General features: G+C 49.4%; 1 protein-coding gene across 1 annotated transcript in view; it reads right to left on the bottom strand.

Moving 5' to 3' along the window:
- LOC308150440 (serine/threonine-protein kinase LMTK1-like) overlaps window positions 1–12,707 on the bottom strand; it is a gene marked incomplete at its 3' end in the record, with an annotated part of 33,258 nt that overhangs the window by 8,104 nt on the left and 12,447 nt on the right. Inside the window, exons 2-5 of the mRNA XM_080523269.1 lie at window positions 10,275–10,408; window positions 4,985–5,126; window positions 583–662; window positions 16–134 (exon numbers count right to left, since the gene is read on the bottom strand). Coding sequence (XP_080379395.1) covers window positions 16–134; window positions 583–662; window positions 4,985–5,126; window positions 10,275–10,408 — 475 coding nt within the window. The remainder of the gene's footprint in view (window positions 1–15; window positions 135–582; window positions 663–4,984; window positions 5,127–10,274; window positions 10,409–12,707) is intronic.

Below are 12,707 nucleotides of genomic sequence, written 5' to 3'. Positions count from 1 at the left end.
TGATTTGGCTCTGACCGGTAGGGCTGGACCTCCTCCAGGAACTGCATCTGGTCCTGGACACTGGCACTGGCCTTCAGCTCCTTCACCACCACCTGGGTGGTACTGAGGCCAGCATTCACCTCCCCCAGCAGGACCTTGGACACAGACCCGCGCACGCGCACACACACACGCGCACACACACAAACACACACACACACACACACACACACACACACAAAATCAACACGAGTCAGCACGAAATACGAACGGAAGAGAGACATGATAAAAAAAAAAAAAGAGAGAGAAGAAAAAGACAGAACGAGTAGAAATAATGTTCAGTCCTACAGGAAGCGTGAAAATTCGACGGAATTCACTGTGTCATGTCAATTTGTACAGTTTTCACAAAGACAAGCACCCAGACTGTTTGGTAAGATTTTGCCCAAAAAAGGGATCATCAACACATTACCCACACATTCCATACACCTCACATCACAGTTACACGGGAAGAGGGGCAAAGACAGGTGCTGCTATCACTGGGTCCAATCTGTGCCATAAGCCCCAACTGAACAAGTGTGTATTAATGTAAAAGAGAAGGCAACTCACCTTGCCAAACCAGCCATGTCCGATCTCCTTCAGATAGAGCAAACTGTGACGGCCAAGGTCGGACGATTTCAGCAGCTGGACTGAAGAGGGAGAGGGAGGGAGAAAGAGAGAGAGAGTGTGAGGGTGAGACGTTTCAAATTTAGATTAGAGACACATTACAATGGTTAGAATGGAGAGAGTCTGGGAAAAGAGGTCGAAGAGGGAGAGTAATAATAGACAAATAAAGTGTGGGTTGTCACCACAGCTCAGTAGAACAAAGGAATGGAGATAGAAATGCAGAAGTGCATTGTGTATACAGAAATAAAATCAGGAGGAGAGGACTGGAGCTTCACCGGCAGAACACAACAGGAGAAAGAGAGATAGAGAGACAGAGAGAGAAAAAAGCTGCTTGAACTGAACAATAATCAAAAGATACTCCCAGGGAACAAATGATGTCACAAGTAGAGTCGAGCTGAGAAAACAATCGCATAATCCTCACGACCTCAAAGGAATTGAGGTGATGAAACCGTCTGAAGGTACATGCAGTAAACATAAAAACGTTTCGCCCCAATACCATTGAGTGACTTTAAGTACCGGTAATAATAAAACGTCCCCTCGTAATCACTTACAAATGCCATTACAAATGCCAACAACAACAAAAAAAACAGTAGAGCGCGGATACACCAAAACAAAATACCTTGACGGATTCTCATAATTCAGAGAGGATAAGGACAATGAAGGTGACGACGGTGACGATAAAGACGGAGCGGCAGAGCGGCCCTCCACTCTGAGCGCCGTGAGGGGGACTGAGTCCCAAAGAGGACGGTGTGGGGGCCACATATGCACGGTCCCAGTGTGAGAAACCAGAGTCCATGGCCGCAGCCCCACTGTGGGTCTGATAGCCCATGGCCCCAGCCCCAGCCCCAGCCCCAGCGTGTGTGTGTGTGTGTGTGTGTGAGCCCAACGCTGGGTCCACGTCAGCCCTCCACAGGGTTTAACCCTGCGAGCCCTCACACAGCTGAACAAGCTGCCCGCTCTGCCTCTCTCAGCCCAGACACAGCACATCCTCAAGCTGGAGAGACACACTGTTCCACAGCCGCGTTTCCAGAACCTTCCAGCTGCTGCTCACACGCACAGGAAACACCGGCACCGATATAGACTGGGTCTATATTCAGTCGGCGGTCGAAAATGTCATCAGGTTCGGAGCAGTCTATACTGAAGGGTTGAAGACCCAGTCGAGGTATGATGTTCTCGAGACGAGCTCTCGTTCTGTTCCTGAGTGTAGAAATGGCTTCGTTCTGGTCATGCGTGTCTCGCCGTGTCCGCAACGCATGTCTGTAGTGTGCCGTGTGACATGCCAGCGCCTTGTGCTCCCTCAAGACACCCAAGCAGTCAGTGACATAAGAGCCACATCATAATAACCTTTCTGTCACTAGGACATCAGCATTCCTCAGCCTCTGGGTCAACAAACAGAGCTCTGTGAGCCGCAGAAAGACCTCTGTCATATGCACTGACCCCCTCCCCTCCCCACCACGAGCCCCCACCATCCCCCCCCCCCCCCCCCCCCCAAGTCCTGGTGCATGCCACCAACCCGTCCCTCTATCTCTCTCTCTATCTCTCTCTCTCTGACAGACCCCTCCCTGTATTGTGCCCATAATGGACGTCCTCCGCTGTGGCGTTCCGCGGGTGCTTCGGGCCCCGGGCCGTACGCTCACACACTCTCCCCCCCGCCCCCCCCCCCCCAGGTCTGCTAAATCGCAGTCTTTGTGTGGTGGTCCTCACCCCGCCTGGTACCAGCGTGCCAGCACAGACACAAGGTCCATTCTCTGGCCCACTGGGCTGCTGGGCAGGGGTTGTCACGGTGATAACAGTCCCCTCCACCCCACCACAGAGAGACAGAAGTGCTTCTCTCCTTTTTTTTTCTGGAAGCCTGAACTATTCTTTTATATCCTTCCCAGTGAGGAATCTGTGAGTGTGCGTTCCCCTCCCACTCCTGGCATTCCCAGAGAATCCTGAGGTAGGAACCAGAGGAAAGATTGTGGTGGTGGGATGGTGGAATGATACTCAGTTGAACAGTTAAGAGGAAGGCATGAGGACTTTACTAACATAGATCTAAGAAAATATCTTATGTGTATGTGTGTGTGTGTGTGTGTGTGTGTGTGTGTGTGTGTGTGTGTGTTTGCGTGTGTGTGTTGGAGTGTGTGCATTGAGTTTGTGTGTTTTCGAGTGATAGTTCAGAAATACCTCTGATTATGGGTGAGCGAGTGAATATGAGAGGAGAGTGATACAAGAGAGTGTAGTCCATCACATCAATGATGTTATGATGTGTGTATGTGCTGTATGTGTATTCATATGAAACAGAACAAACATGCAAAGCAGTGCATTCCTGAATGGCATTAACATAATGTGCCTGTCCAACCCCCACATTAAGATCTTTGTATGATGAGGTCACGTTTTTGAACATGTTTTCCATACGGGTGCGTATGTGGGTGGGTAGGAGGAATTATACGTAGTGAATATGATAATGATATGATAGATAAAAAGAGGTTTCATTTCAAATGCATAATGAACAACACTGGGCTATAGAACTAGCATCATCCTTGACCTTGCAAAGCTTCATGCCATACACACATCCTCACTGACGTTGTCTCTATTCACTTAAGCTCATGCAACTACCATTGCATGCAGCAGTATATGCATGTCAAGTGGTATTTTCTGTTCCAATGAGAGAGAGACATACAGAAAAAAGAGGGAGAGGGAGAGAGTGAGGGGGAGAGGGAGAGAATCAGAGTGAATGTGGTGCGTGTGGGGGTTTTCTGACCGCAGTGCTAAAAGGACAACAAAGCACAAATGAAGTCAGCGATATGTGTGAAGCTGCAGCAGAGGAGAGAGCGATAACAAAATCAGGACATTAAAACAGAAACGAAGGATGAAGAAACAGAGGAGGAGGAGGAGGAGGAGGAGGCGACCTCATACCGAGCTTAGCCCTCCTGAATCTGATGGGAGACACTATCCCCCTCACCCCTCAACCCCTCCTCTTCCAGCCCCCCATCACACGACCAATCACACGACCGTAGCTATGGAGGACAGGAGGGAGGGCAGTGATTGGCTTTTAGCCTGCAACTGGCTTGTCCAATCCCTGCTCCTCCTCACATCTTGGGATTGTGAAGCCCACCCCCTCTTCTCAGGCTGAACAGTGAGCACAGACAACCGGTGAGTCATACCGGGGAGTCATTGTGCGTGCGCGTGCACACACACACACACACACACACACACACACACACACACACGATCTGACTCACTCTTGCTCACAAACATTCACAAATGCTGGAGGAGCGAGACCCATGGATGACAGAAAACAAGATCCAAAAACAGAGGACTGGTGTAGGTACAGTATATTAAAGAACACATCTCAGTGTAAGATTGTTGGGATCTGAAGTTCTAAATTGGTGCAGATTTGCTCACACACTAACCCACACATGCAGCATGGAGACACACCACAGAGCCCTGCAGAAGGCCAGACTCATTCCACATTACGCAACGGACAGATGTGTGTGTGTGTGTCCCACATACTGTACAGATAGAGAGAGAGGGGGAGAGAGAGAGAGAGAGAGAGAGAGAGAGAGAGAGAGAGAGAGAGAGAGAGAGAGAGAGAGAGAGAGACTGTGTTCCAGCATTGCTTTCGTTCGAGGAAACCGCTGCACATCTCCTAAATCAACACAGCCCAGTGTTCAGCTCATTGGTCTCATGATGGGATTCTATAACCCTGGCTGGTTTTCTCATTCCTCCAGTGACTGTGAGCTCTGTACCTCCATTAGCCCTCATTAGCCAGATTAACGAAGGCAATTGATGAACCCAGGTTAAAGATCTTTGAATTGACGGTAATAAATAAGATGAACATTGCTATTCAATAAGATGAGCAAGGCGAGACATTTCTAACAGCTGTCACTGAACGGGGCTTGGATTCAAAGATGAATCTCTCCGGTACAGATATTAGCGATAAGGAAAGAGTGGAGAGACATGGGAGAGTGAGGTAAGGATCGGAGAAATTCTTGACCACCTGACCTGTCACATTTATCAACATGAAACTCAAAGCTCATCCTCAAGACGGCATTGCATACGGTGCGGTGATGTCTCCACACTCCAGACAGTTAGAAACAGATTTGACTTCAAATGTGCTTATATGACTACAGTCCTTCTACAGTATGAGCAATGTAAAAAGACACGTTTCCATGCACCTTGGTTGAAGTAATGAGTATTACAGGTCTGCAACTCTCTGTATCAACACGGTTCATGGTTTGCTACATTGTCCTCTTGGTGCTGGGGGGGAGGGGGGGGGGGGTGGAACTACACTAACTCAAGAGTTCCTCAGGTCACCCGGGTTCAGCGGTCGTTACAGAAGGTAGGTGCAGTAGGCTCTTACTGGATCTGCCGGGCTGTTTGGAGACGGGGAGGGAGACCTCTGTGAGGGGGAGGATGTAGACCTCCGGGCCATTCTGAGAGGAGGGCGAGGCGAGTGTGGAGAGGTCCGCCTGGTACTCCTCACCCTCGGTGTTCTCAAACTCCTGGTAGAGAGAGGAGGGGTGGGTGGGAGGGGGGGGGGGTGGTAGACAACAACACACTGGGGTTAGTCATCTCTTCATCTATTCACGCCTACTTCTGTACGGGCTGGAGGCCTGACAAAGCTTTTCATAGTGAAGGCCCCACAGTACACACCCAAACATATACATACTGTGGGATGGGGCACGTAAGAACGACCCACTAGGCACACGCATGCAGACAGAGACACACAGGGCACATAATACATAACTGGTCATATATGATGTAGTTAATTGCCTGTGCACAGTCAAACAAGCATACAGTACAAGCACACACACGCATGTACAGGCATGCGCGCGCACACACACACACACACACACACACACACACACACACACACACACACACACACACACACTGTCCTAGAAGGACATGCCCTCAGGCTGTCCCAGTTAGCAGGATTTAACAGTCTTTAGTAAGAGGTCATCTGAGACCATAGCTCACTGAGATGGGCATTTCACCAAAGTACTGACCCTGAGGGACAGGTTTTGATCTGTGTTTGAAGGACAAACATGCTAGAGATCTCACAGAAAAGAGTGCAGAGAGAGAGGGGGGAGAGATAGAGGAGAAGAGAGGGCAGGAGAGAGGACTGAGGGGTAAGGGTTGGGGGGAGAGAGAGAGAGAGAGAGGGGGGGGGGGGAGCAAGAGAGGAGGAGGAAGGTAGTGGATGAGAAGGACTCTATTGGGTTCCCAGTTCTTTCAATACATCAGCAGGGGTCCCGAGCTCTTACCGGAGAGACAGATACCACAAAGACAGATTACACTGTGAAAGAGGATGTAGGCTTAAGAGTAAAAATACAAAGAGAGCAGAGATCTGGCCACTCTGCAGAACACACAGATTCGTCTCAACTACAGCTGGGGATGCAACCTCTCTCTTCCCAGGGCAGCACAGATGGACGGAGCGATGAACAGAATGGAGCGGAGTGGAAAACTCTGACCTCCTCTTCCTCCATCTTTACCCTGGGTTCCACACCCCTGCGCCCTCTCCTCTCCTCTCCTCTCGTCAACCCCTCCTTCCTCTTCCTCCTCCCCTTTTGCCTTCGTCCTTTTTTAGCGTGATGTGCTTGCTAGGTTTTAGAATGTTCCAGATGGTCTCTCCAGGCACCAGGACCAGACCTTCACACGGCTCGACATGGCCTCCTCTCCACACATGTTTGCACTCTCTGAGCATCTGTCCTCCATAGCCGGGCGGTAACACAACACCGCACAGCAGAGCATCGCATGCTGCAGTCCGGCCCAGCTTAAAAACAACACACCCTCCGACTCATCCAACGGTCAGCATTTAGGCACAAAACGTCACAATGAGATATACGTCCCCAAATGGACCTCCTCTTTACATAGAGTGGATGATATCCAGTGACACAAACAACTAGGGTCGTAGGCCGCATCACCACGCTGAAACAGAGTGTTCTACAAATCTCCTTCCCACTCAACACCCCCCCCCCCCCCCCCCCCCCCTTCTGTCTCATCCTAAATTCCAAGGTCTTTCTGCCTTCGAGTTTTGTCACGCCTCAAGCAGCGACAACCTGCAACCATGCCTATCCATCTTCTTAGTGGGTGCTGTGCTGTGACACTGTTATTTGTGCAGGCGAGCAATAGTGCTCTGTTCACGACCACTGGGCCATCCATTTCCCCGCTAATGAATTGGTGCCCACAACAAGCCTATCTTCCGCAGCAGGCAGGGACAGCAGAGAGGAGAGGAGAGGAGAGGAGAGGAGAGGAGAGGAGAGAAGAGAAGAGAAGAGAAGAGAAGAGAAGAGGAAGAGAAGAGAGAGAGAAGAGAAGAGAAGAGAAGAGAAGAGAAGAGAAGAGAAGAGAAGAGAAGAGAAGAGAAGAGAAGAGAAGAGAAGAGAAGAGAAGAGAAGAGAAGAGAAGAGAAGAGAAGAGAAGAGAAGAGAAGAGAAGAGAAGAGAAGAAAAGAGAAGAGAAGAGAAGAGAAGAGAAGAGAAGAGAAGAGAAGAGAAGAGCAGAGCAGAGGAGAGGAGAGGAGAGGAGAGGAGAGGAGAGGAGAGGAGAGGAGAGGAGGAGAGAAGAGAAGAGAAGAGAAGAGAAGAGAAGAGAAGAGAAGAAAAGAGAAGAGAAGAGAAGAGAAGAGAAGAGAAGAGCAGAGGAGAGCAGAGGAGAGGAGAGGAGAGGAGAGGAGAGGAGAGGAGAGGAGAGGAGAGGAGAGGAGAGGTAGAGTGGAAGAAAAGAGGGCAAATTAAAGGACGAGAGGGAGATGGAGAGGGGGAGCGAGAAAGCGAGGATATGGAGCCCGCGGAATCATGCAAGACAGTGCTTCACTGCGACGAAAAAGCCTCTACTGGGAGTCAAAGGACTCCGTCTGAGATAGCAGGCAGCAGAAGCAGCAGCGTGAATTTCTCATTCAGGAAAACCGTCTGTCTGTCTCCAGAGTGGCGCTGGAAAGAGAGCACCTAGTTGTGACTCAGCGTGCCGCCTTCCCCAAGCACACACACTTTATAAAGCACTTAATACCAAAGCACACACAGCCCTCCATTCCACAGGCTGGAGCCAGGGGAAAAATAATGAAGCCTTTAGTGGTGCAGTGGTGCAATCTCACTAACGGCTGCACGCTAATGCACACCTCCCGAAATACTCTGCCGGATGGCTGAGGTAGCTACAAAGAGGCATTCAGTGTCCTAGAGTAATCCGAAAGATAAAGGTAATGCTAATTCAAATGTTCTCTGAAATGGACTTCAATGACGACCACCGCAGATCAGGATCTATACAGTTTAGAGCTAGCATGATAATGAAATGTCCTGATGGCTGTACGGTACACTTCCCAGCTAACTGCCTGCCTCCATCGTCTTCTCATCTGTATACTAAGCCTCTCTCTTAGGGGGGTAGTGGTGGTCTAGTGGATAGTGAGTTGGACTTGTGATCGGAAGGTTGTGAGTTCAAATCCCGCCTGAAGCCACACCACTACTAGTGTGCCCTTGGGTAAGGCACTTAGCCCTCAGTTACTCCAGGGGGAATGTCCCTGTAATTCGTAATTGTAAGTCGCTTTGGATAAAAGCGTCTGCTAAATGGCAAAATTATTAATTATTAAAATTCTTAACATTTACCACCCTACCCTCCGTTTTCGAGGACAATATTTACCTGAAAGGGTTACCATGGTAACCAAGCGGTAGAACAGGAGAGCCTCCTCTTACCTGGCCTCACACACACACACACACACACACACACACACACACACACACACACACACACACCTGTCCATCCTTAGCATGGGGCACCTGGGCAGCCCTTCTAGGTGCAAGGCCCTAGTTTTCTCCATGGCCAAAGTTCGATTCTATGAGTTTTGCAGAGCGTATAGGAGAGGACTCTCTTAGAAGCCAACGCTGGAGGTGGGAGGGACAGAGGAAGGGTGGGGGGGGGGGGGGTGGATCACACTAGCCAGCCAACCCCCTGGCATTCCTGGGTCCAAACAGCCCTCTCAGATATGAGCAGCATTAAAGCTCAAAGACAGAGCGATCGGGGGGGTGTAGTTGTGAAGGATTTCACATTCTGTGCTCATGACATCACTCTCCATCCCTGAGAACATGTGCAGAGTCCTGTCTGCATCATGGAGAACAAATGAACACACATACATGTGTGAGCAAAGAGTAAACTAAACACACATGCATTGCACACTAGTATATCCCAAACATACACGCATACAGACATGTTCAGCTCACTCTAGTCTGATAGCAGAAGTACCTGGCTCTGTGGGAGCTAGCCTCAATAGGGGGAAAACAGATAGTAGACATCTTGTTTCTGTTAGTGAAGGTCATTAAAATTCATTCTCCCACTGGTGATCTGCTCCACACACGCACATGCACACACACACACACCCACACACACACACACACACACACACACACACACACACACACACACACACACACACACACACACACACACACACACACACACACACACACACACACACACACACACACACACACACACACACACACCACTGGTGCTGCTCTGTAATGAGTGCCTTGAACTGTCCTCATTATCAGTGACACTAGCATCCCTGCTCTTCTCTCCTACACAGCTTGGCTCAAACCACCCATCACCCAAGACACAGGCTGGCATCACTGCATGATCAACACACACACACACTTTTTTTAATTTTATTTTTTTACTGAAAATACAACAGACATATATATATATATATATATATATATATTCGGACTGAGAGCAAAGGTAAGAACGGGTCTCCATGACCACCATCACCCTGTCTGTCAAGTCAAACATTTAGACACATCAGAGAACTCACACACAGGAGGAGGCAGACTGGAACAACTCTGCTTGAGGCCTCAGCTTCAGATAGCAGCTGAACAATGACGCCAGATCTTCACCCTTCAGCACCCACACATCACACCTGCCTCCACACACACCTGGGGCCCCAAAGAGTTTTCACAAAGGAAGACAAGACACACAGCCTGAAGAACCGCACACACACATCTGAATACGCAACTGCTGTGAAGACATCGCTGCAACGCGGAGAGACCAGACGAGCAGAGAGAGAGAGAGAGAGAGAGAGAGAGGAGCTGCTCGCCCCACCCAGTCACAAAGCAGCCTCTTGTGAGCTGGAGGCATGTACAGAAGGCTGTGTGTGTGTGTGTGTGTGTGTGTGTGTGTGTGTGTGCGCATGCTATCATCACATCAGTCATAAACGTCTCCATATGTCTCCTGCCTGTGTCGATCTGTCTCCGTGTTCCACCAAAAGGCTGGGACGACCCCTCCAGAAGCTAGGAGGAGCACCCATCTCAGTCATAGCACAGCTGTCACTCAGTAGCCTACACACCAGTCACTACATTTCGTTGCAGACCTGCCTTAAAACTGACCTGCTACTTACAGTACACGAGCACACAGATACATCTTTGGATCGGTCGATTAAAAAAGGGTTAGTCGACACGCTCAAATGAGGTGTTGTACTCTTTTCTACCGTTACTTATTACAATATCAATATATGTTTGATATAAGACAAGTTATTGTCGCTCTCCCACATACAGTACAGCACAGAACCATAGCACACAGAGAGCACTGCCTAGCTGACTGGGCCACAGTCACGATGATGTCTGTGGCATCCCACCGCCAGCAGGGGGCAGCTGTGAGCTCACCTTGAAGCCGATGTCACCCTTCTTGCAGCACAGGCAGGCCAGCATGAGGAAGACGAAGGTGAAGAGGCCAGAGAAAGAGACAGCGACCACAGCCAGAGAGGACGGCCACGACAACTCACTCAGAGGAGCGCCATCTATACAACACACAGAGAGAGAGAGAGAGAGAGAGAGAGAGAGAGAGAGAGAGAGAGAGAGAGAGAGAGAGAGGGGGAGAGAGAGGGAGAGAGAGGGAGAGAGAGGGAGAGAGGGAGAGAGAGACATAACATCATTAGACACACAGTAGCTAGTCATTTACAATCAAAAGTTACAATCAAAAGGTAATTCCTGTGGCAAAGTATAGCCTGGTAAATATAGCAAATACTGCAGATGCTCCAATGTGAGTTGGAGCCAAGTCTTAGGTGACAGAGAAGAAATAAAGTGACATGTCACCGGTAGACCACACAGATCCCAGATTTTCCCTGCTGTGTGTCTGTGTCTGTATGACACATATGTGACTGCAGACAGTGAAAAGAGCTACCAGTAGGCAAAGTCATTTATCTGTTTTTTACATGTGCTTGTAAGCTTTCAAAGGATGCGTCATACATTGAAATCAGAAACAAATTGAAGACAACATGAGTATTTGAAAGTTGCTAACCCTGAAATCACAATCCTGAGAAAAAGCCCTTCAAAGATTTTGTTCTTTCTCACACCTTCACACAGCCAGGTAATGGGCGGTAACAATAGCTGGTTAACCCCACCCCCAACCACTCCCCCTCTAGATTGACAGCTGTCAACTATCAATATCCATCAGTGTTAGTCACTGGGTCAGATAGCTATAGCTACAGGGACCCAAGCTGTTTGCAGAAGCCTCCTTCCTCCAACAGAGTAAGATGTAGCCTCTTGTGGCACAATGATTGTAGTTCCTCTCTACTAAGTCCACACTATAGGCAGATAAATGTTTCAGAACACCTACAAGAAACACCGTAAGATGATATGGAGGTATGGAGGTAGCAGTGTAGAAGCAGAGGCTACAATTGACTTCCCAGAAGAAGTCAAAACCGTAACCATGATGAAGTCTTATCTGCTTTTCATTTCTGTAATGCAATGCAGCTCCACAATTGAGTGTGTTCACATAAAACATGCGGTATATTATACAAAAGCTTTCTGCTGTTTCACAAAACGCATTATCCTCCATGCTTTGTGAGAGTGTAGAGAGGTGTAAAAGGAATAACTAACACGCGCAGTGCGGAACTGTAAGTTAAGTGTTTTTTTATAATGGTACAAGTGTCTTTGAAGAGGTTTCTAATCTGGCGACATCAAAGCACCATTTGGGTGATTCGTGTCTGCTGTGGGCTGTGCTGGTCGTACGTCGTAACTCATGCCATAGCTCAGAGGGTCTGCTGTGGCCAATACCAAACAGGCTTCTTCACACACAGCTCTCTGTCTGTGGCCTGGGCCAAGGAAGGGGGGCCAGAAGGCCAGATGTCATTGTTGGGAGCATCCAGATTTAATCTGATTTACTGTCAGCATAGATGAAATGGAACACACAGAGCTGGAACGCTGAGGAAGGCGGGAGAGAGAAAGGAAGAGGGAGAGAGAGAGAGCGAGAGAGTGTGAAAGGAAGTTAAGAGTGAGATAAGACACACATACTATACAGGCAGCATGCATGCACACTCACACACACACACACACACATTGGGTCCATTGTGAGTTGGGTTGGGTGGTAGTACATCTTGGCTGATACCAGCACAGCAGTTCTGACTGTCTTAGCCTGAGGACACAATGTTCCAGACATGACAGGCCCGCACCCCCAGATTAACCCTGTATATGTGCCAGGAGGACCCACGCACACGCACGTGCATAACAGCCTGGACGCGCCCGCACCCGCGGCCACGTGCACACGCACACGCACACGCGCACACACGGTTCAGAATCTTTTCTTTTTTGTTTGTTGGAGATCAAGGCTGTGTGTGTGTGTGTGTGTGTGTGTGTGTGTGTGTGTGCCCATGTGTCACCCTCTCACGCAGCACCATGGTAACAGCCTGGATGGCTGACCCATCATAGTTGATTGCCTTTCACGGTGCAGTAAATCTCTCCCCCCTCTCCCCCTATTCCGCCTCGTTTCAGAACATGGAGCCAGATTCTGCTGATGCCTGATCCACAAACAGCTGCTCCCGCCTCTCTCTCCACTCTGCTTCCCTCTGCTGCAATGAGAGGGCATGGGCACATCTAACACATGGGGTAAGGGAGTGGGGGAGATGGGGGTGGGGGAGATGGGGGGATGGGGGTGGGTGAAGCGTGATTGGACAGGCCATAGGGTTAATGCAGTATCCATCTGAGGATGATAGAGGGATGGATGGATGGAAAGAGTGAGGAGATAATTTACACTGTGCAAGTGGTGGTGGGGGGATGAGACATGCTGCATCAGAGAGCATAGTGACTCAGGGCAGCTCG

The sequence above is a fragment of the Nansenia antarctica genome (genome assembly GCF_963989245.1).
Source record: "Nansenia antarctica genome assembly, chromosome: 2".
NCBI classification, from domain to species: Eukaryota; Metazoa; Chordata; class Actinopteri; order Argentiniformes; family Microstomatidae; genus Nansenia; species Nansenia antarctica.
Note: the sequence above shows the minus strand (reverse complement) of the source record. Positions and strands in the feature narration are given on the sequence as shown.